The 23,898-nt window shown below is 52.0% G+C and overlaps 1 protein-coding gene across 2 annotated transcripts in view; it reads left to right on the top strand.

Moving 5' to 3' along the window:
* Nucleotides 1-23,898, top strand: part of LOC135257711 (kelch-like protein 29) — a 191,024-nt gene that overhangs the window by 146,189 nt on the left and 20,937 nt on the right. For both annotated transcript variants that reach the window (XM_064340753.1, XM_064340752.1), the window contains exons 7-10: nt 2,606-2,865; nt 8,413-8,611; nt 21,654-21,836; nt 22,836-23,016. In XM_064340753.1, the coding sequence (XP_064196823.1) occupies nt 2,606-2,865; nt 8,413-8,611; nt 21,654-21,836; nt 22,836-23,016 (823 nt within the window). The remainder of the gene's footprint in view (nt 1-2,605; nt 2,866-8,412; nt 8,612-21,653; nt 21,837-22,835; nt 23,017-23,898) is intronic.

Below are 23,898 nucleotides of genomic sequence, written 5' to 3'. Positions count from 1 at the left end.
TAATGCGCGCAGGATCTGCCCCGCTGCTCGGCTAGCGGATAAATCCCGCGCCGCTCCCCGGCGGCGCCGGCGGCGTCGGAGGACACGGAGTGAGCAGCGGAGACGTTAAAACGGCGGGAAGGATAATATCGGTTCAGATGTAATTATAAATCTCTCCTGGGTGGATTTTTTTTCGCGGTACCGGTGCCGGTTCTCGCCCTGCGCCCCGCCCCCTCGGGGGGGCAGGCCGCTGGTTTTTTGGTTTTTAATCGCGCGTCACCGCGAGATTACGGCGCGGACCCGAGGCCCCAGTCGCCGCGGCGACCGGACGGGCCTAATTACCGCCGGGGCCCCGGAGTTAATGCCGCGGTTTTGGCTGGGAAACGAATCGTTAGCCACGACCGTAGCAGCAGGCGGCTGCCTCTTTGTTCTGCGGCTCCGCCCCCCCCCTCCTCCCCCCCTCCCGGAGCAAAGCCGGAGAGAGAGAGGGAGAGAGAGAGAGCGATAGAGAGAGAGAGAGAGAGAGAGAGAGAGAGAGAGCGTGAGAACCGCGTAGCGAGGAGAGCTGAACGCCGCCGGGCGTTGCGTTGTCATACCGTGGCGATCTGCCTTGCCCCCGTACTTACCGCGGTGAGATCCCAGCCCCGCTGCATGAAACGTCTGTATTACCTGACTGCAATCGACGCTGGCGAGAGCAAACTACTCCATTAACACCTGCACACCAGCCACACGGCACTCATTTATACATCTGTATATCACCACTGTACTCATTATACATCTGTATATCACCACCTTACTCATTTATACATCTGTATATCACCACTGTACTCATTATACATCTGTATATCACCACTGTACTCATTTATACATCTGTATATCACCACCTTACTCATTTATACATCTGTATATCACCACTGTACTTATTATACATCTGTATATCACCACCTTACTCATTTATACATCTGTATATCACCACCTTACTCATTTACACATCTGTATATCACCACCTTACTCATTTATACATCTGTATATCACCACTGTACTCATTATACATCTGTATATCACCACTGTACTCATTTATACATCTGTATATCACCACTGTACTCATTATACATCTGTATATCACCACCTTACTCATTTATACATCTGTATATCACCACTGTACTAATTATACATCTGTATATCACCACTGTACTCATTTATACATCTGTATATCACCACCTTACTCATTTACACATCTGTATATCACCACTGTACTCATTTATACATCTGTATATCATCACTGTACTCATTTACACATCTGTATATCACCACTGTACTCATTTATACATCTGTATATCACCACTGTACTCATTATACATCTGTATATCACCACCTTACTCATTATACATCTGTATATCACCACTGTACTCATTATACATCTGTATATCACCACTGTACTCATTTATACATCTGTATATCACCACTGTACTCATTATACATCTGTATATCACCACTGTACTCATTCACACATCTGTATATCACCACTGTACTCATTTACACATCTGTATATCATCACTGTACTCATTTACACATCTGTATATCACCACTGTACTCATTTATACATCTGTATATCATCACTGTACTTTTACACATCTGTATATCACCACTGTACTCATTTATACATCTGTATATCATCACTGTACTCATTTATACATCTGTATATCATCACTTAATAATAATATTAATAATAATAATAATAATAATAATAAATACTTAATAGACCCACACAAACGCACGCACATACTGTACACACACACTCACACACACACACACACACGCATGCACGTATACGCACACACAGTTATGCTATGAACTGTAACAGTTCCGTTAGGTGGCTAGCCCTAACCTTAGTACAGCTGAGTGTCGGGATCCTCTTATCTATCGAGCGCTGAGCTCATTCTGTGAGTGATGCATTCTGGGAAGGGCACAATGGCGCTCTGAAAAGCCCGATGCCGTGAGAGGAGCACGCAGGTCAAGTGTGGCTCTCTTCTGAATCTCCTCACTATTTTGGTTTAGTCAGCTCTGTCACTTAAAACTTTCAGAGTGGAATAAATGTGTGCACACAAATATATATATATATAGAATTTCCTGCTCTTTATGACACTGGCAGGTTGCTGTAACCTTCCTTCTCTTTGTGCTCAAGGGCTTTTAAAATCCTTAAAAACTCAAGTGCACTCAATCCAAAAGTAGGAGAGTCTGCAGAAAGGGGTGTGTGTGTGTGAGTGTGTGCGCGCGCGTGTGTGTGTGAGTCAGTCTGCGCAGGAGTGTGTGTATGTGTGTGTGTGCGTACGAGACACACACATATACACGTGTGAACATCAACACATATGCACACACACACACACACACACACACACACACACAGACACTCACACACACACACACACACTCTCTCACACACACTCACACTCACACACTCACACTCACACACACACACACACACACACACACACACACTCTCTCTCACACACACTCACACTCTCTCTCTCACACACACACACACCAACACTTACACACACACACACACACACACACACACACACACACACACAGCTGACGCGTGTCCTGCTCTTGTGTGTCTCAGAGAAGCAGCTGACTGCGGGGAACTGCCTGGGGGTGCTGGGCATGGCGGAGGCGATGCAGTGCCGGGAGCTGTACAGCATGGCCAAGGCCTTCGCCCTGCAGAACTTCCCCGACGTGGCCGGCCAGGACGAGATCCTCAGCGTGTCCAAGGACGACCTGGTCGGCTACCTGTCCAACGACAGCCTCAACACCAAGGCCGAGGAGCTGGTGTACGAGACCGTCCTGCGCTGGATCAAGAAGGACCCTGGCAGCAGAGTGCAGGTGAGAACGGACGCAGGTACCGCCTGCAGACCGACCGCTTACCACCCGCAAACCGTCTGCAGACCGACCCCTTATCACCCGCAAACCGTCTGCAGACCGACTCTTAACCACCCGCAAACCGTCTGCAGACCGACTCTTAACCACCCGCTTACCACCCGCAAACTGACCACAAACCGACTGCGGTAAATCACACTTCCTCATCCTCCAGGCCACCGTACACTTCCTCATGTTTGAACCGTGGCGATGTGTGATCTGTAGCCATGGCGATGTGTGATCTGTAGCCGTGGCAATGTGTGATCTGTAGCCATGGCGATGTGTGATCTGTAGCCGTGGCAATGTGTGATCTGTAGCCGTGGCAATGTGTGATCTGTAGCCATGGCGATGTGTGATCTGTAGCCGTGGCAATGTGTGATCTGTAGCCGTGGCGATGTGTGATCTGTAGCCGTGGCAATGTGTGATCTGTTGATCTGTAGCCGTGGCGATGTGTGATCGGTAGCCATGGCGATGTGTGATCGGTAGCCATGGCGATGTGTGATCTGTTTATCTGTAGCCATGGCGATGTGTGATCTGTACCAGCAGTGAGCTGTGTCACTCTGCAGCTGCTGGTGTTGTCCAGCTGTGCTCCTCTGTGGGGTTTCAGCAGAAGCACAGTCAGACTGCAGGTGTGCTGTAGCTGCTCCTGGTTAGCCAGCTGTGCCGTACGGGGAGAGGATGCAGCGGTTTAGAGAAGGCGCTGCGTTCGACCCCAGTGCCGTTTGGTTTGGTTTGGCAGTGTTTGGCATGGGCACCGAGTGGCGGTATAGCGGGGAGTATCACTCTCTCTCTTCTCTTCCACTCTCATTCAATCTCTCTGTCCCATTTTCTCTTCCTCTGTATCTCTCTCTCATTCACTCTCTCCCTCTCCCTCCCTCTCTCTCCCTCCTTCCCTGTCTCTCTCCCTCCTTCCCTGTCTCTCTCCCTCCCTCTCTCTCCCTCTTTCCCTGTCTCCCTCCCTCTCCCTCTCCCCCTCTCTCCTTCTCTCTCTCTGCTGTGTTTTGTTCCTCTCTGTTTCTGCGCGGTTCCTCACAGCTCAGCAGGTCTTGTTATGGCTGGGGAAGGACAGGCTGGTGCGGTTGAATGGATGAGTCGATGCCGGTGCCTTTTCTGTTTGTGCCGCCGTTTCGCTCAAAACAAAACAAAAACTGGCCTGTGCTGAACCGCGAGGAGCCCGCGCGGCGCGTTCAGTGACTGCGCTTTTGTTTTCGTTTGTTATTTGAAACTAAATAGAACTTTTTTTTACGCTATTAAACCGCTTTTCGTCGCCGTGCGATCGATCCTCAGTGCCGGGGACCTGGAGCTTCCGTGTCCGCTCCCCCCGTCAGGAGAGGGGGGGGGGCCTGCGCGGGCTTTTAATGCTGATTTGTTATTAGTGCTTTTTTATATTTTATTATTTCTGTTATAACGCTCGGCTTGTCGTTCGCTGTCCTGTTTGCAAACGGGAATCGCACCGAATCGGCTGAGTGTGGGGGGTGGGGGGTGCTGGGGGGGGGGGTGTCTGTGTAATTACTTTCTCTACGGTAGTAACTTGGGGGGGTGGGTGGTTGGGGGGGGGGGGCTTAACCAGGTTATCGTCACCCGTGAAACAACCCACACCTGACAGGAGCGCTGTCCCTGCAAAGCCGAGCGAGACTCAATAAGAGCGCTGAGTAGAGTTGGGACTGAGACACAGGAAAGCAATAAAGAGGGAGCTGGGAGGGGCCGGCGTACGGGGCCCGACGGCTTCCTCCCGCTGCGCCGGTGACGTCAGCAGCTACGCGCTCGCGGCGCACTGGAGGCGGGGCTGGAGGAACGCCGCAGCCAATCAGCTCGCAGCGCTGCGTAAATTGAATCAGATGAGAGGGGGAGGGGAATCTTAACCAGTAAGAAAAAAAAAAAATTAAAAACAGGATGCAATTTACAGGACTGCGCTCTGGGACCTGTTCATGCGAGCTGCCCGTAGCGGATGAACGTTCATTTTGGGGCCTAATTGTTGAGCAGTGGGGTGGGCGTTTGCTGGATGCACCTGATACATTACACCTTCCGTAGGACATAAAAAAAAGAAAAAGGAGTATTAGACTGGGCTGGAATGTACGGGTAATTAATTTAGGCTTCCCCCACCTCCCCCGTGCTGAGATCCTAAAATATTAAAAGTAAGTAGATGACAGGACTGCGGTATAGATCAGAGAGACCAGAACCTTTCAACCAGGCCAGGCACTGGAGGAATGATTTAAAACCCAGTCCTTCTCAGTGCTCAGGTAATGTGTGTGTGTGTGTGTGTGTGTGTGTGTGTGTGTGCGTGCATGCGTGCGTGCGTGCGTGCGTGCGTGCGTGTGTGTGTGTGTGTGTGTCTGTGCGTGTGCGCGTGCGTGCGTGCGCCGCGTGTGTGTTTTGTGTGTGCGTGTGGTGTGTGGTGTGTGTGTGCGTGCGTGTGCGTGCGTGTGTGTGTGTGTGTGCGTGTGTGTTGTGTGCGTGCGTGCGTGCGTGCGTGTGTGTGTGTGTGAGGACGGGGGCGGATTTTAAACCGTCTCTGGGAGAGCTGGAGATTGTGTCACTTTCTGTTCGGGGAAACTTTTTCAAGAAATGAACTCAGCCTGTAGTTAAACGATAATATGCAAATCTGTACTTTGTTGACATTGTAAATGTTCAGGTTTTTTTAATTTATTTTTTTGAAGTTTCCAAACTGAAGGTGTAGCGTGTTTATTTCTCAGAGGACACAGGGGAAGGGAAACAAATCACATGAATATAAATATTTTGTGTTTATATTACATCTACATATATTTATTGAAATCTAGACGTGTAAATATAATCAGTATTTTATCATGAAAACATGAAGCCTCTAGCTCATGTAGCCAGTTTTTGTTTTTCTCGCATAATGTCATTGATATGTGCAAATAAATTATGCTGCAAAATAAACTGCAAACAGGAGTTTGACAGTTGGGTCTGACGCTCGCTGTAATCGAGTCTCTCTTTTCCAAACCAGCGGTTATTTACCGCGACGGCAGAGGCTGTGAGCGCTGCCCCCCCCCCCCGCCCGCTTCTGCCAGGATGTTCCGGAAGGTTCCGCCGCCGTGTCTCGCACCCCGTACCCGCACCGCTCCCAGATCTCTCGCTGTTTCTGCCCCCCCCCTCCCCCCGGGGTGGATGTTTTATTTAAGATGGCCGCCCCGGCGCTTTTCGCGGCTCTGCTCCCTGCTCCGCCGGAGGAGGAAAGGCTGACATTTGGGGCGCAGAAGCAAAACAAAAAGCCGAGCGGTTTTTTCGGGCAGAAGCGACGGCCCTGTTTTTAATTAAACGCGTTTGGGGAGCGTGTGGGGGGGGAGGGGGGGGAGACGGCTTCGCTGGCAGCGGGGTGGAGCTCGCTGTCGTTCTCGTTATTAAACTATTCCTGATTAGAGTGCCGCTCCTGTTTTAGGGGTTTTAGGCTCTGTCGCCGTCGGAGATGATCCCCCTAAACGTAGCGGACAGTCAGGGGGAATACATTACCGCCAAAATGCACCAGCTCCATTCAGACAGACTCAACACAACATTACCGCCAAAATGCACCAGCCTGTGTTGGTGTGCTGTGGGTGGAGTATGGGGTGAGGCGGTTGATGTCGGGGGTATGGGTAGGGCGGTGGTTGGTGTGCTGGGGTGGAGTAAGTGGGGGTTGGTGGCGGTGGTTGGTGTTGTTGCGTGGTGGAGTAAGTGGGGGTTGAGTGGTGTGTGTTGGTGTGCTGCGGTGGAGTAAGTGGGGTTGAGGGCGGTGGTTGCTGTGCTGCGGGTGGAGTAAGTGGGGGTTGAGGGCGGTGGTTGGTGTGCTGCGGTGGAGTAAGTGGGGGTTGAGGGGTGGTTGGTGTGCTGCGGGTGAGTAGTGGGTTGAGTGGGTGTGTTGGTGGAGTAAGTGGGGGTTGAGTGGTGGTGGTTGGTGTGCTGCGGGGGAGTAAGTGGGGGTTGAGGCGGTGGTTGGTGTGCTGTGGGTGGAGTAAGTGGGGGTTGAGGGCGGTGGTTGGTGTGCTGCGGGTGGAGTAAGTGGGGGTTGAGGGTGGTGGTTGGTGTGCTGTGGGTGGAGTAAGTGGGGGTTGAGGGCGGTGGTTGGTGTGCTGCGGGTGGAGTAAGTGGGGGTTGAGGGCGTGGTTGTGTGCTGCGGTGGAGTAAGTGGGGTTGAGGGGTGTGTTGTGTGCTGGGTGGAGTAAGTGGGGGTTGAGTGGTGTGTGTTGGTGTGCTGCGGGTGGAGTAAGTGGGGGTTGAGGGCGGTGGTTGGTGTGCTGCGGGTGGAGTAAGTGGGGGTTGAGGGCGGTGGTTGGTGTGCTGCGGGTGGAGTAAGTGGGGGTTGAGGGGGGTGGTTGGTGTGCTGCGGGTGGAGTAAGTGGGGGTTGAGGGCGGTGGTTGTGTGCTTGGGTGGAGTAAGTGGGGTCGAGGGCGTGTTGGTGTGCTGTGGGTGGAGTAAGTGGGGGTTGAGGTGGGTGGTTGGTGTGCTGCGGGTGGAGTAAGTGGGGGTTGAGGGCGGTGGTTGGTGTGCAGGTGCAGGTGGAGCAGCAGGTGTGATAGTACAGCAGTGCTACAGTACTACCTGTGCTCTGGAAATAGACTCTAATCTCTCACATTTTCACACGCATGCGACCTGCTTTCCTGCCCCCTGGGGATGGCACTGTATTATTAGTCATATCATGGTAATGATAAAAGTGCGGGGGGGGGTGGTTGGGGGGTGGGGGCTGGCCGTGACAGAAAATTATTGAAGCGAATTATTTCGATGTCCCGGCGCTCTCTGGGACGTGTGGGGTGGTGCTGGCGGTGTTGGAGGTTTTTGGGGGACGCGGGGTCCGTTATTAATAAGGGGACATGGAGCTCGCTGCCCCGCTGATTATGTTAGCCAGGCTGATCCGCTAGCGGCTCGATCCGCGCGGAAAACAGGCGGGAAACGGACGGCTCTCAGCGTCCGGGGTCCTGCAGTTACACACAGCGCTGAGAGACCGAGCTGCCTGTGGAATCTCAGGCAATGTTGCCCCCTGCCTGCCTGCTTTAAGCCTGCTTTCCTGTGTGTGTTCCCACATTAACCTGGGACAGATCCAGGGGTGTGTGTGTGTGTGTGTGTGTGTGAGAGTGTATGTGTGTGTGCGTGTGTGTGTGTGTGTGTGTGTGTGAGAGAGAGTGTATGTGTGTGTGTGTGTGTGTGTGAGTGAGAGAGTGTATGTGTGTGTGTGTGTGTGTGTGTGTGTGAGAGAGAGAGAGTGTATGTGTGTGTGTGTGTGAGAGAGAGTGTATGTCTGTGTGTGTGTGTGTGTGTGTGTGCGTGCGCGTGGGTCTGTGTGTTCATGTGCGTTGCTTCATGCATCTGTGTTTGTTCAGGTGATGTGTGACTTTATACATTCCAGTACACATGCTGTCAAGCAACTTTCTGTTCACCCAGGACCAGTCTGAATACTGAATACTCTCTCTCTCTTTCTCTCTCTCCCCTCTCCCTCCTCTCCCTCCCCCCTCCCTCCCTCCCCCTCTCCCTCTCTCCCCTCCTCCCTCCCTCCTCCCTCCCCTCCCCCCCCCCCCCCCCCGCAGCATGTGTCTGAGCTGTTAGCGGTGGTGCGGCTCCCGTTCATCCACCCCAGTTACCTGCTGAACGTGGTGGATAACGAGGAGCTGATCAAGTCCTGTGAGACCTGCAGGGACCTGGTCAACGAGGCCAAGCGCTACCACATGCTGCCCCACGCCCGGCAGGACATGCAGACGCCTCGAACCCGGCCCCGCCTGTCTGCAGGTACCCAGACACACACTACACCCCACACACACACACACACTCACTCACACACACACACCACACACACACACACACACACACACACACACACACACTCACACCACACACACTCACCAACACACACACACACACACACACACACACCACACACACACACACACACACACCCACACACACACACACACACACTCACACCACTCACACACACACACTCACACACACACACACACACACACACACACACACACACACACACACACACACACACACCTCACCCACACACACACCACACACACACCACTCATCACACCTCACACACACACTCACCACCACACACACTACACACACACACTCCACACACACTACACACACACACACACACACCACACACACACACACACTCTCACTCACACACACACACCCACACACACATACACACACACACTAACACACACACACACACACATACACACATCTCACTCACACACACACTCACACACCACACACACACACACACACCCCACCACACACACCACCACACACACACACACACCACACACACACACACAACACACACAACACACACACACACACACACACACACACACACACACACACACACACACACACAACACACACACACACACACACACACTCACACACACACACACACACACACTACACACACACACACACACACTCACACACACACACACACACACACACACACACACACACACACGTGTATCTCTCCCAGTATGACACACGCCGGATATAAGGCCTGTCCTCCATACGGCTGGTATGGCTCCTGTTCGGATCACTGTGTGGCTTTGGTTATAAACTGTCCTCCATTACGGATCTGATATCAGTCCCTGTTTCTGGGTCACTGTGTGTCGTTGGGTAATAATACTGTCCTCCATTACGGCTCTGGTATCGGCCCCTGTTTCCGGGTCACTGTGTGTCGTTGGGTAATAATACTGTCCTCCATTACGGCTCTGGTATCGGCCCCTATTTCAGGGTCACTGTGTGTCGTTGGGTAATAATACTGTCCTCCATTACGGCTCTGGTATCGGCCCCTGTTTCCGGGTCACTGTGTGTCGTTGGGTAATAATACTGTCCTCCATTACGGCTCTGGTATCAGCCCCTGTTTCCGGGTCACTGTGTGTCGTTGGGTAATAATACTGTCCTCCATTACGGCTCTGGTATCGGCCCCTGTTTCAGGGTCACTGTGTGGCGTTGGGTAATAATATGCCATGTCTGCTGATGGTAAATTCACATTAGCACCACAGGCTTGCTGCAGTCACAGACCATGGTTTTAAACACACTGCAGAAAATCTTAAAGCTTTTCATTTGTAAGTTTTTAAACCCTTAATCTTGATATTTGTCACAGTTCATTGGAAGCCTTAGAGCATTATATATAAAGCACAACTCTAACTGAGCCTGCATTCACCCTCTTATTTACACCAGACTGAGGTCAGCCATTAATTTTATATTCTCTTCAGGGCACTATCTACCCATCCGTGTGTGTGTGATGTGTGTCCATGTGTGTGTGTGTCTATGTGAGCATGTGTATGTGTGTGTTACTGTGTGTGTGTGTGTGTGTGTGTGTGTGTTAGTGTGTGTGTGCATTTGTTTGTGTGTGCAGGAGAGAACAGACTAGGCCTGGCTTTGCAGAAGGAAATTTCTGAATAGTTTGTGTTTGGCGTGGGAGTCTTATGTAAATTCAGAGTTTAATGTGTTTTTTATACTGATAGCAGTGAGATGCGGTCATGCTTAATGATAATGTATTTAAAGGCTGCTCCAGGTACTCCGGCACAGAAAGCTTTCTGAGACGTGTCAGGGTCATCCCTCATGAAAATCCTGTTGTGTTGACAGTGCTGGCTGGGCCCGTTCTCTGAAGAGATTCTGATAATTATCGGCTGCATTGTTTCCATCCATTTGGGCGAGTTTGTGTTTGTCTAGGGCACAGCATAAAGTCAGACATTAATTGCTTTTCTGTCGTTGAGGTTTTTCCTGCCGATCGGCCGAGTTCCAGTGCTTTCCTTGAGGAAGGTTGCTTAATTATCTGCAGTGAAATGTGCCGGGGCATCCTGAGTGCTAACGGGATGCTAACGGGATGCTAACGGGATGCTAGCGGGATGCTAGCGGGATGCTAGCGGGATGCTAACGGGATGCTAACGGGATGCTAGCGGGATGCTAACGGGATGCTAACGGGATGCTAGTCCAGGGGCCCTACTCTCTCCTTTTGGCGGGAAAAAGGCAGTAAGCAAACGACAGGTGCCTTTGTGGCGCGGACGATAGGTCAGTCGCGGAAACAGCGAATGGGTGCGGTTTACAGCAGTGGCTGGAGATCTACCGTCCTGTAGCTTTATACTCCAGTCCTGACTAAGCACCTCATTCAGCAGCTAGAGATCTACCATCCTGTAGGTTTACACTCCAGTCCTAACTAAGCACTCTGCAGCTAGAGATCTACCGTCCTGTAGGTTTACACTCCTACCCTGACTAAGCACACCTCATTCAGCAGCTAGAGATCTACTGTCCTGTAGGTTTACACTCCAGTCCTGACTAAGCACACCTCATTCACCAGCTAGAGATCTACGGTCCTGTAGGTTTACACTCCAGTCCTGACTAAGCACTCTGCAGCTAGAGATCTCTGCTGAGCTGGTGATTAGTTGAATCAGGTGTGCCAAGTTAGGGTTGGAAACCAGCAGGATGGTTGCTCTCCACGGTTGGTAACGACTGGTTTACATATTAAGACTGTACATGAATGTCAGAGGATGATTTTGCCACTTTTGTTGATAGCATGACGTGTTCTCTTAATACACTAATTTACTTCATAAGAGGCTTTGGTTTCAGCAAGAAAAGCAGAATAAGAAACTGTACAAAACCCCTGAAAAACACGGTGTTTCCTCGGATTAGGCAGATAATCACTCGTTAATTTTTCAGCGCGTTATTTTTCTTTGTTGTTTTTGAAAAATGGTATTGTGTTGTCAGCTGGGAAAAAAGGGGGATATGAAGCGTTTTTAAAAGTACCTCCGTACTTTGATGTTACCTTGTTTTTCACAACAACAACAAAAAAAAAAACGCTGAGCGGTGTGGCCATCTGGCGGGATGTCACCTTGCTGTGGTTTTAAGATGGCGGTAATGAGGCCTGGCGGGTTTGAGGCGCGTTTGAAGAACCGACCTGAAAGGGCCACCGTCCGTCAGTCAGTCTGTCTGTCTGTCCGTCCGTCAGTCAGTCAGTCAGTCAGTCAGTCCGTCCGTCCGTCCGTCCGTCGTCAGTCTGTCTGTCTGTCTGTCAGTCAGTCAGTCAGTCAGTCAGTCAGTCGTCGTCGTCGTCGTCGTCTTCGTCTGTCTGTCTGCGTCTCGTCGTCGTCGTCGTCTCGTCGTCGTCTGTCAGTCAGTCTGTCAGTCAGTCCGTCAGTCAGTCAGTCAGTCAATCAGTCAGTCTGTCTGTCTGTCGGTCGGTCAGTCAGTCTGTCTGTCCGTCAGTCAGTCAGTCAGTCAGTCAGTCTGTCAGTCTGTGTCTGTCTGTCCGTCAGTCAGTCAATATGTCAGTCTGTCTGTCTGCCCGTCAGTCAGTCAGTCAGTCAGTCGTCGTCATCTGTCAGTCAGTCAGCCCGTCGTCAGTCCTGTCTGTCAGTCAGTCATCTGTCTGTCTGCTGTGTCAGTCTGTCTGTCTCTCTGTCTGTCAGTCAGTCCGTCAGTCAGTCTGTGTGGCAGTCAATCAGTCAGTCAGTCAGTCTGTCTGTTTGTCAGTCAGGAGTTTGTGCCACTGCCGCGGGGGTGTGTTGGGGGTGGGGACGGATAAAAGTTAACATTTTGCCAGAACGTGTAGCGGTGGAAGCGGTTGGCGGTGTGAGGCTTTGGCGTTGAGGTTGATGGATGACGGCTGAACTCTATGAATTCTCTCTGATGCACACTGAGCACACTGCTGCTCTGCTCTGCTGCTCTGCTCTGCACACAACTGCACACTTCTTCCCTGTTTCCCAGAGCGAAATGTCCCTGCATTTCACACAGAGTAACTGCCATGGGCTTGTTTACCAGGGATTATTTAGAGGGGATTTACGCCTGTTTATGCAGAATACTTTTTTCGTTTTGTTTTGTTTTTGGTTTTGGTTCTGATTTTAAATAAATTGAACTGTCTCCTGAGTTGGCGCCTGCTGGCGGTAAAGGTCTTGGCAGTGCACGGGTGACAGAGCGGCCGCCGTGCTGACGAGAGGCGTTTTGGCGGGAGAGAGGGGGGGGGAGCAGGAGGGAGGAGCAGGGAGGAGCGGGGGGGAGCAGGGGGAGTGGGGGGGGCAGGGTGAGTGAGGTGAGCGTGCGGAGAGCTCACCTGAGCCAGGACAGGAAGTCTGTCAGGCGGAAAAATGGAGGTGCCACCACATCACCCGTGAACGACTCCCCGCTGGGCTGAGCTCGTTCGACCGGGGCGGGGGGGGGGGGGGGGGGGGAAACCCACAGCGAGCCCTCAGCCTCCTCGCCTTACGGCTGGGGGTCATTCGTACACCTGCTGCCCCCGTCGGTTTTGGGGGGGGGGGGGGGGGGAGTGTGTGGCAGACTGCCAGTGTGAATTAATCATATATCAACCCCCCCCCCCCCCCCCACCACCACAGCCACCGCTCCGTTGCTAACGGTGACCGGACTGAAGACATCCCCTCTCCCCCTAGCACAGGGCTGTCCAGCCCTACCACACCTGATTCTTCGTATGAAGGCCTCGCCTGAAGACCATGATTACTCAGTTAGGTAAATCAGATGTTGTAGCTCTGGCCTGGAACAAAAACCTGCACCTACTGTACACCTGCGCTTTTCGGATAAGACCGGACCCCGCTTGCCTGGGTGCGTGCAGTTTAGGAGAGCGTGTGGGTGACAGTGAGTGCTGCCTGTGTGCGGCTGGAGGGCGGGGCGGCGGGAGGGGCGGGAGGGGTGGGGGAGGCTCGGGCGGGGTGCTGAGTGGTATTTATCTCCGGGCTGTTAAACCTCGAGCTTCGTGCGGACACCTCATCGCGAGACGCTGCCGTACGGTCAGCGCGGGGCTGTTGTCAGGGGCAACATCGGGCCCTATCATCAGGACCGGTCCCTGGCCTTCATTGGGCCCGTCCGTTGGCCTAACCTGCTGACTGCTGAACACTGTCACACACTGACCCAGCACACCTATGCCCTGTCCTCTGGACTCCCAAATCCACATTTCTGCTTCCAAAAAATTATATTCAAAAAGTATTTGTACATGTATATATATGCAGTGAACTCCATGATGTTTGGGAGGAAGACATTTTTTTCTTGATTTGGCTCTGTGCTCTTTTAGTTTTGTAATCAAACAACTCACATGCGATTAAAGTACAGATTCCCAGCTTGTATTAAATTGGGGGGGGGCAATGTATAAAAAGTGCTGTTATTTCTACATGGTGAAACCAAAGCATATAAAGAATAGACTTTAAAAAAACAACAACAAAAAAAAGCTGAGGATCTGTCCTTTAACCACGTGAATCTAAAATTGTGGATTACAGAGCCAAATCAAGAAGAAAATGTCTTTTTCCCGAACATTATGGAGCTCACTGTGTGTCCTGTCATCTGGACTCCTGAATGTCCTCATTTCTGCATTCAAAAAAAATTCTATTCAAAATGACACATATATATATATAAAATTTGCAGTGTGCAGAACTTAATCAGATTAAGTTGATGGAATTACGCGCTGTCCTTATTTCCCCAGCAGATCCAAACCTCAGTGCGCAGTGCGGTTTAAAAGGGATTTCACCATCCAAACTCCCAACATGGGGAGCGCTGAAGGAGTTTTAAAGGCGTAGGTTTGCGTGGAAACGGCTTCTCCTTAATCATACCTTTCATTGTTTTAGGGAAAGACAGGACTGCCGTCTCATTTTGTAAGGGCTCTTTGAAGGGGAACGATATGTTTCACTTCTAACTTTAATAGAGGAGCAGTTTTTATTTTACAATCTGTGAGAAATGTGTGCAGTAATATGTAATATCACTGGGAGATGATTTGGCACAAAGTTATGTAAATCATGAAGCAGGCAGCACTGGAAGTGGGTTCTTTTTCGAAAATATTTGACTTATTTACTTCTCCATCCATTTGTTTCCCTAGTTATTTATGTTTTGTTTGTAGAATAAAATCCAAATGCGTAATTGGTACCACCAAGTTCGAGAATGAGTTATGCATTAATATGATTCTCTCTTTTGTAAGAGGAGTTATGAAGTGGTTGCATTTCTGTAAAAAAATATAAATCTTTATTAAATTGCGTAATCTACTTATATTGGGTGGATATTTTACTAATTATAATCAACTCTCTTGTGGTTTGGCATAATCTACATTTCACAGTATCAGTGATTTCAGCATAATGTAATAAATCCAGTTATTATGATTTCCCTGCATTATGAAACTCACATTCTTTAAATGGGCTTCCCAGGCTGTGGATTGGCATTGTGCTCATCTGTTCACTATTATCTTTGACCTCAGGAGTGTGTAGGAGTCACACTGCATCTGTGTGTGTGTGTGTGTGTGTGCGTGCGTCCGTGTGTGTGTGTGTGTGTGTGTGCGTCTGTGTATGTGTGTGTGTGTGTGTGTGTGTGTGTGCATGTCTGTATGTGTGTGTGTGTGCATCTGTGTGTGTGTGTGCATGTGTGTGCGTGTGTGTGTGTGTGTGTGTGTGTGTGTGCGTTGTGTGTGTGTGTGTGTGTGTGTGCATGTGTGTGCGTGTGTGTGTGCGTGTCTGTGTGTATGTATGTGTGCATGTGTGTGTGTGTGTGTGTGTTAATATATCATGATAGCATGTGAGCTCATTCAGTCGCCCTAGTTAAGGAAAGTGAATAATGTGACTATAAGGTTCCTTACAGACTTACTAGTGCAGTGAGCTGGTAGTCACAGTAACAGCAGTGTGTGGGCGGGGCTGGGAGTCAGGGTAACAGCAGTGTGGGCGGGGCTAGGAGTTGTAGTAACAGCAGAGTGTGGGTGGGGCTGGGAGGCACGGTAACAGCGGTGTGTGGGCGGGGCTGGGAGGCACGATAACAGCAGTGTGTGGGCGGGGCTAGGAGTCACGATAACAGCAGTATGTGGGCGGGGCTGGGAGTCATGGTAACAGCGGTGTGTGGGCGGGGCTGGGAATCATGGTAACAGCGGTGTGTGGGCGGGGCTGGGTGTCATGGTAACAGCGGTGTGTGGGCGGGGCTGGGTGTCATGGTAACAGCGGTATGTGGGCGGGACTGGCTGTGTTTGACTCGGCAGAGTTCCTGATGACTCCGCCCCCCTGCGTGACTGTGTTTATTTCTCTGCTGGCAGAGTCGCAGACCGGCCCCCTGGCCCTGAGGCCCCCTGGTGGGGGGTCTGCCCCCCCCAGCCCTGAGGCCCCCCAGCGGGGGGTCTGCCCCCCCCAGCCCTGATCCGCGTCACGCCACATTACCGCACAGGAAGTGCAGAGTCTGCGCGCAGCGGGGGGCGGAGCAGCTCCTCTGCCCCCTCACCCCGTCCAATCAGCATGCTTTATCAGCGTGAAATTCATTCTGCTCGAGCGTGGCGCACACGCAAGCCCTGCCGCGGAAAAACCAGCGTGCATTTCACCCGCGGAACCAGACCGCAGAGCTACAGATAAACTACAGCAAGACTGCACCAAAACTACAGATAAACTGCAGCAAGACTGCAGATAAACTGCAGCAAGACTGCAGATAAACTACAGATAAACTACAGCAAAACTGCAGATAAACTACAGATAAACTGCAGCAAGACTGCACCAAAACTACAGATAAACTACAGATAAACTGCAGATAAACTAATAAATGCAGCAAGACTGCAGCAAAACTACAGATAAACTACAGCAAAACTGCAGGAAGACTGCAGCAAAACTACAGATAAACTACAGCAAAACTGCAAAAATACAGATAAACTCAGCAAGATGCGTAACTACGTACTACAGCAAACTGCAAAATCTTTCAAGAGCTTGAGTTCTCTCATTTTTCTCTATCTCTCTGAGGTTTTTATGCTTTGTCGTGAAGGATTTTGTTTTCAGAAAATTTGTCAGCATACACATTTCAGGTCGACGTCTATTATTATTTTTATGTGAGGGGGGGTAGATTTGTCCTTTTAGGGTAAAATTCTGCAGAATTTTGGGCATTCTTTGCTAAGCTGGATGTTAGAGAGGATTTGCTGATTACTTCTTTTATGGCTTGCTCATGAAATTTATTTTTTCTTAACCCAAATACTTGCATAAATTTCCAATAGTGCTTGTGATGCATCTGTTTTCATAGGGAAAGTCGTGTTTTTATTTTTAACTGTAGTCAGTCTCTGTCTCTGCACTTTTTGGCCCCCACCTGAGAGGGCTGTGGGGCCACGACACCTACCTTTCATCTGCAGGTGCACAGATCAAAGAGAGGGAGGGGGGAGGAGGGGAAGGAGGAAGGAGGGGGAGGGAGGGAGCAGAGAGGGGGGGAGGTGGTGGGGTGAGAGAGGGGGGAGGGAGGGAGAGGTAGAGAGAGGGGAGGGAGGGAGAGGTAGAGAGGGGAGGGGAAGAGTGGGAGAGTGATAGAGGGAGAGAATGATAGAGAGAGGGTAGAGAGAGAGAGAGTAGAGAGAAGGAGGGAAAAATTGAGAGAAAGAGGGAGGAAAAGAAAGAGAGAGAGAGGGACAGGGACAGTGGTCTGGGGAGGTTATAAGAGACACACCAGCCAGCCAGCCAGAGGGGTCTACAGTCTGCTGTAGCACACTGAAAACACACCAGCCAATCAGCCAGAGGGGTCTACAGTCTGCTGTAGCACACTGAAAACACACCGGCCAGCCAGTCAGAGGGGTCTACAGTCTGCTGTAGCACACTGAAAACACACCGGCCAGCCAGAGGGGTCTACAGTCTGCAGTAGCACACTGAAAAACACCAGCCAGTCAAGGGTCTACGTCTGCTGTAGCACACTGAAAACACACGCCCGCCAGAGAGGTCTACAGTCTGCTGTAGCACACTGAAAACACACCAGCCAGTCAGAGGGGTCTACAGTCTGCTGTAGCACACTGAAAACACACCGGCCCGCCAGAGAGGTCTACAGTCTGCTGTAGCACACTGAAAACACACCAGCCAGTCAGGGGGTCTACAGTCTGCTGTAGCACACTGAAAACACACCGGCCCGCAGAGGGTCTACAGTCTGCTGTAGCACACTGAAAACACACGGCCAGCCAGCCAGAGGGTCTACAGTCTGCTGTAGCACACTGAAACACACCAGGCCCGCCAGAGGGGTCTACAGTCTGCTGTAGCACACTGAAAACAAACCAGCCAGCCGGCCAGCCAGCCAGAGGGGTCTACAGTCTGCTGTAGCACACTGAAAACACACCGGCCCGCCAGAGGGTCTACAGTCTGCTGTAGCACACTGAAAACACACCGGCGCCGCCAGAGGGTCTACAGTCTGCTGTAGCACACTGAAAACACACCGGCCCGCCAGAGGGGTCTACAGTCTGCTGTAGCACACTGAAAACACACCGGCCCGCCAGAGGGGTCTACAGTCTGCTGTAGCACACTGAAAACACACCGGCCCGCCAGAGGGGTCTACAGTCTGCTGTAGCACACTGAAAACACACCGGCCCGCCAGAGGGGTCTACAGTCTGCTGTAGCACACTGAAAACACAACCGCCTCGCCAGAGGGTCTACAGTCTGCTGTAGCACACTGAAACACACCGGCCCGCCAGAGGGGTCTACAGTCTGCTGTAGCACACTGAAACACACACCAGCAGCCAGAGGGGTCTACAGTCTGCTGTAGCACACTGAAACACACCAGCCAGCCAGGAGGGGTCTACAGTCTGCTGTAGCACACTGAAAACACACCAGCCAGCCAGAGGGGTCTACAGTCTGCTGTAGCACACTGAAAACACACCGGCCAGCCAGAGGGGTCTACAGTCTGCTGTAGCACACTGAAAACACACCAGTCAGCCAGAGGGGTCTACAGTCTGCTGTAGCACACTGAAAACACACCAGCCAGCCAGCCAGCCAGAGGGGTCTACAGTCTGCTGTAGCACACGAATACGGGCCACGCACATACTTATCTGCAGGGCACGTCAAAGAGGGAGTGGAGAGAACAACGGGCAGCCAGGAGGGGGTGCTACAGTCTGCTGTAGCACACTGAAAAGCAGACGAGAGTCAGAGGGGTCTACAGCTGCGAGCACCTGAAAAGACACCAGCAGCAGCAGGAGGTCACAGGGACAACTGAATACAACCAGCCAGCCAGAGGGGTCTACAGTCTGCTGTAGCACACTGAAACACAACGGCCAGCCAGAGGGGTCTACAGTCTGCTGAGCACACTGAAACCACGGCAGCCAGATGGGGCAGTCGCTTTAGCACACTGAATACACACCGGCCAGTCCAGCCAGAGGGGTCTACAGTCTGCTGTAGCACACTGAAAACACACCAGCCAGTCAGCCAGAGGGGTCTACAGTCTGCTTTAGCACACTGAAAACACACCAGCCAGCCAGAGGGGTCTACAGTCTGCTGTAGCACACTGAAAACACACCGGCCAGCCAGCCAGAGGGGTCTACAGTCTACTTTAGTGCACTGAAAACACACCGGCCAGCCAGAGGGGTCTACAGTCTGCAGTAGCACACTGAAAACACACCGGCCCGCCAGAGGGGTCTACAGTCTGCTGTAGCACACTGAAAACACACCGGCCCGCCAGAGGGGTCTACAGTCTGCTGTAGCACACTGAAAACACACCAGCCAGCCAGCCAGAGGGGTCTACAGTCTGCTGTAGCACACTGAAAACACACCGGCCGGCCCGCCCCGCGCAGATTTATGATGATGAGAGCAGATTATTAATGTGTGTACTCTAACTGCCCAGGCCTCCCTGACCTTGCGCTTCTGAGTGCGTTTCTACTCTATTAAGCACCGACCCTCCGCCCTCCGCTCTCATAAACTGCTCCTGCCATCTCTGCTTTCATGAACCATGTCCCTGTCCCTTTTTTTATTTTTTCTTCGCTGATTGAAATATATTGTTCTAGTTTTTCTCCATTACGGATCCCAGGGCTTGGAACTGGGCGGGCTGTCGCTGCTCTGCCCGCATCGCGTGCGTCACTGTTACTGCCGGTGCTCTTTTCTAAAAAACCCGGGCCTACTTCCAAGACCAGAAGTGCAATAAACATGTGTATCAGTAATTCAGCGATACGTCACGTAGTGAATGGAACGTGGAGAAGAATGGTGCTTTAAAAGGTGGATTTTTATATTAGGCCATTTCTAACAAAACAAAACAGAAAAAAGAAAGAGAATATGAGGAGAAGCTGTGTGTTTGGGTTGTCTGGAGGGCGTCAGAGCGCACTGAGGGGGTTTACTTTGCCGTACGGCGCAGCGTGGCAAGGTTAAACACGCCAGCGCCCGTCAGAACACCGAGCGCTCTTCCCGAGCGGGACGCTGCCGTGCCGCAGGGTCCGGGTTATTCTTACGCAGCCGGAGCGTTTGGTGTTACTGCCGCGTTTTTAAAAAGGGCTTATTTAATTTGCGAGGTTTCCGCCGTTATTTATCTTCTGACCCCACAGCAGCAGGGATTATAATTTTTTTTGTTTGTTTTTTTTTTGCGGAAACGGCAGAGCTCGGCGACACGCTCGCACTTCAGCACGGTTCACCTGAGTTCTCCCTCCAGCGGAATACATCACCGGCACTCTGGAGAGAGAGAGAGAGAGAGAGAGAGAGAGAGAGAGAGAGAGAGTCAGTGAGAGAGAGAGAGAGAAAAAGAGATTTTGAAATGAAAAGATGACACTGTTTTTCTACAGAACTGTGCTGAGGAGAGAGAGAGGGGGTGTGCGGAGGGGGATCTGTGCGGTTGTCGGGGGAGCGGTTGTCGTGGGAGCGGGGGAGAGGTATTGATCCTGAAAGACGAGCGTGCAGTTTTAATGGAAGAGGCGGAATTTGGGCAGATCTCTCTCTCTCCGTCTCTCCGTCTCTGCGCAGAGAACGGGGGGCTTGTTTCTGTGAGGATTTCGGGGTGTCTGTGTGCTGCTCGCGCCTCGGGGCGACGAGCGACGGGACGATGGCGTACACACGGAGAGCCCCCCCGCCCGTTTGATGGGAAAATGTCTTTTTTATCGCGCGTCGAAAAAGACGTGCCACCTGAAGTCTAGATTTGAGCACAAGGCCGTGCGCCGAAATGTTATGTAAATGCTGGAAGAATATATTCATGAATTTACATTTTGCATTTACATGTATTTGCTTAGCAGATGCTCTAACCCAGAGCGAAACCCTTACAGATTATATATGGAAATTAATGCAGAGCTAAATTCATAATTTATGTCACTAAATATGAAGGTATGATATTTCATATGGGCCAATGAAGGCCGTGTTGGGGTGGGGAGGGGGGTGGGGGGGGCGAGGACGTCTGAGGGGGCGGGGCTTGAGTTTGGGAATATGTGAGTGGGTGGGGCATGTGTGTGGAAAGTGCTAGAGGGCGGGGCATATGCGTGTAATTTGTTAGAGGGCGGGGCATATGAGTGGGAGGTGCTAGAGGGCGGGGCTTATGAGTGGAATGTGCTAGAGGGCGGGGCATATGAGTGGAATGTGCTAGAGGGCGGGGCATATGAGTGGAATGTGCTAGGGGGTGGGGCTTGTGTGTGGAAGGTGCTAGAGGGCGGGGCATATGAGTGGAAGGTGCTAGAGGGCGGGGCATATGAGTGGAATGTGCTAGAGGGCGGGGCATATGAGTGGAAGGTGCTAGAGGGCGGGGTTTGTGGACACTGAGTTTGATTAATGAGTGTTGACCCTGAAGCAGAGGCAGTTGTGAGCTCGGAGCAGAACAGATGGTGCTAATTTAACTGCCATCTAACCTCAGATAATGGAGCTGTCCTCCCCACTTCACAGAATAAATAACATTTTTCATCAGAAAAGCTCCTGCCTGGGTAGCAGCCCACTTAAATGCAAAAGAGAACTTTTTGTCACGTTGCATTTTTTGCAATGTTTTTTTTTTCTTTCTTTCTTCTGGATTTGTCTTCTGCGTGTTTCCCTGGTACGTGCTGCGAAACGCAGGCACAGACCACCTGTTTCCCACAATGCCCCCCTCTCTCTCTGTCTCCTCCCCCCAGGCGTGGCGGAGGTGATCGTGCTGGTGGGGGGGCGGCAGGTGATGGGGCTGAGCCAGCGCCCCCTGACGGCCGTCACCTGCTTCAACCCCCAGAGCAGCAAGTGGTACCCGCTGGCCAGCCTGCCCTTCTACGACCGCGAGTTCTTCAGCGCCGTCTCCGCCGGCGATAACATCTACCTGTCAGGTACGCGCGCCTCGCCGTGGAAACCGGTCCTTCCCGCTGTGCCGCCGGCGGCGACGCTCTGGGTCTCTCCGAGCCGAGCGCCGCAGAGCGGCCAGCCCTGTCACTACAGGGGGCGGAGACTGCCTGGCGTGTGAAACAGCAGCACAACCCTGCATGGACATGACCATCGGGCCTGTGTGCTCCCTGGCCAATCAGATCTCTCGCTGCCCAGTCAGACCTCTCCTTGCCCAATCAGATCACTCCCTGCCCAATAAGGCCTCTCTCTGCCCAATCAGATCTCTCGCTGCCCAGTCAGACCTCTCCTTGCCCAATCAGATCACTCCCTGCCCAATAAGGCCTCTCTCTGCCCAATCAGATCTCTCGCTGCCCAGTCAGACCTCTCCTTGCCCAATCAGATCACTCCCTGCCCAATGAGGTCACTGGCTGCTGACAGGGGTTCAAACAGCCCCCTGAGCAAACCGAAAAGACAGCCTCGCTGAGAGGGCTGAACTTTCACCCCGCCCCTCTGCCGTTGCCAGGGGATACGGGGCCCTCAGATTGAATGGCGATTAATTGTGGCGCTTGGGTGTTAATTGCGATGCGGCTGATTTGAGAAGTGAAATACTGCTGAAGTGTCTGGACCCCGGCTTTCTCCCAGAATGCATCAGTGGAGCTGGGGGGCCGGTGTTCGGAGGAGGTCAGCTGGGGGGGTCAGATTATCTGCGGCTGCGACTTAATGAATGGCTGAGTGTGAGAGGAGTGTTCACCACGGAGTTACTGCCCCTCTGAGTTACTGCCCCTCTGGAACTGCCCTCGTAATGCCCCTCTGTTACTGCCCCTCGGGTAAATGCCCTCGAGTTACTGCCCTCTGTTGCCTCTGGTGATGGCTGTATGCTTTTATGCACCCCTTACTCCCCTCGATTACTGCCCCTCGTAATCCCCTCTGTCTCCCTCCTGTCTCCCCGTCTCCCACCCTCTTCCTTCCTTTCTGCTCTCTCCCTCTCTCTCTCTCTCTCTCAGGAGGGATGGAGGCGGGGGTCACAGTGGCCGATGTCTGGTGTTACATGTCTCTGCTGGATAACTGGAACCTGGTGTCGCGCATGACCATCCCCCGCTGCCGCCACAACAGCCTGGTGCATGATGGGAAGCTCTACACCATCGGGGGTCTGGGCGTGTCCGGCAACCTCGACCACGTGGAGCGGTGAGTGGCCTCGTCCGAGCCTTCTCTCTCTCTTTCTCTCTCTCTGTGTCTCTCACACTCACTCTTTCTTTCCTCTGTTTTGCTTTTTCTCTTTCCTCTTCTCTTTCCTTCTCAATTTCACTTTTCTTCTCCCTCCCTCTCTCCCCCGCCCCCCCACTCTCCCGTGCCTGTTGCCATGAGAAATATGGCGGTTCGGTGTGGCTCGCAAATTGTTCTATTCCCTGAATTGCAGTTGGCGCGGGCGAGATTAGACGGGGGCAATCAGGAGAGCATTATGGAACGCATTAAATCCCGTTGCCGTGGCGCCTGATTACAGCCGCTAATGCGCCGTACCGCCGCTCTCCGCGGCCGCGCGGGCCCACTAAAGCAAACCTCATCATCTCATATTTTACACCGCACGCCCGTGTTGTGTAATCACAGCGGCGCCGCCGCAGGCTAATGCTATCAGCACTGTAACACCCCCCTGCCACCAGGGGGCAGCGTATGCCTGAAAACACTGGCTCTCGCCACACTCGGGAACCACAGCAGAGGAAGACGGCCCCAGCGGCTGGGGGGTCTCTGGTATTAATTACAGGCTGTAGAATTTGACTGTGCTTTTGGTGGATTTGGCCGAAGTTTTTTGTCAGTTGATCTCCGATCTCCAATCACCTTTGAGAGGCCAGAAAAGGGATTGTGGCAAAAACAGATGAACTCTGGGAGGTGCTGCTCCACAGTCGGATCTGTTACACATAATTTTTTCGAACTAATTAAATGGACTTGTGATAGGATGTGCAGCCAGCGAGGGGTCTCTCTGTAAGTTAAATATATTTGTGATGTCACAAAAGTGTGCTCTTCTGTGTCCGTTTCCAACTCGGATTTCCGGGAAGTACGGAGAAGCTCTCC

The sequence above is a fragment of the Anguilla rostrata genome, chromosome 6 (genome assembly GCF_018555375.3).
Source record: "Anguilla rostrata isolate EN2019 chromosome 6, ASM1855537v3, whole genome shotgun sequence".
Classification (NCBI taxonomy): domain Eukaryota; kingdom Metazoa; phylum Chordata; class Actinopteri; order Anguilliformes; family Anguillidae; genus Anguilla; species Anguilla rostrata.
Note: the sequence above shows the minus strand (reverse complement) of the source record. Positions and strands in the feature narration are given on the sequence as shown.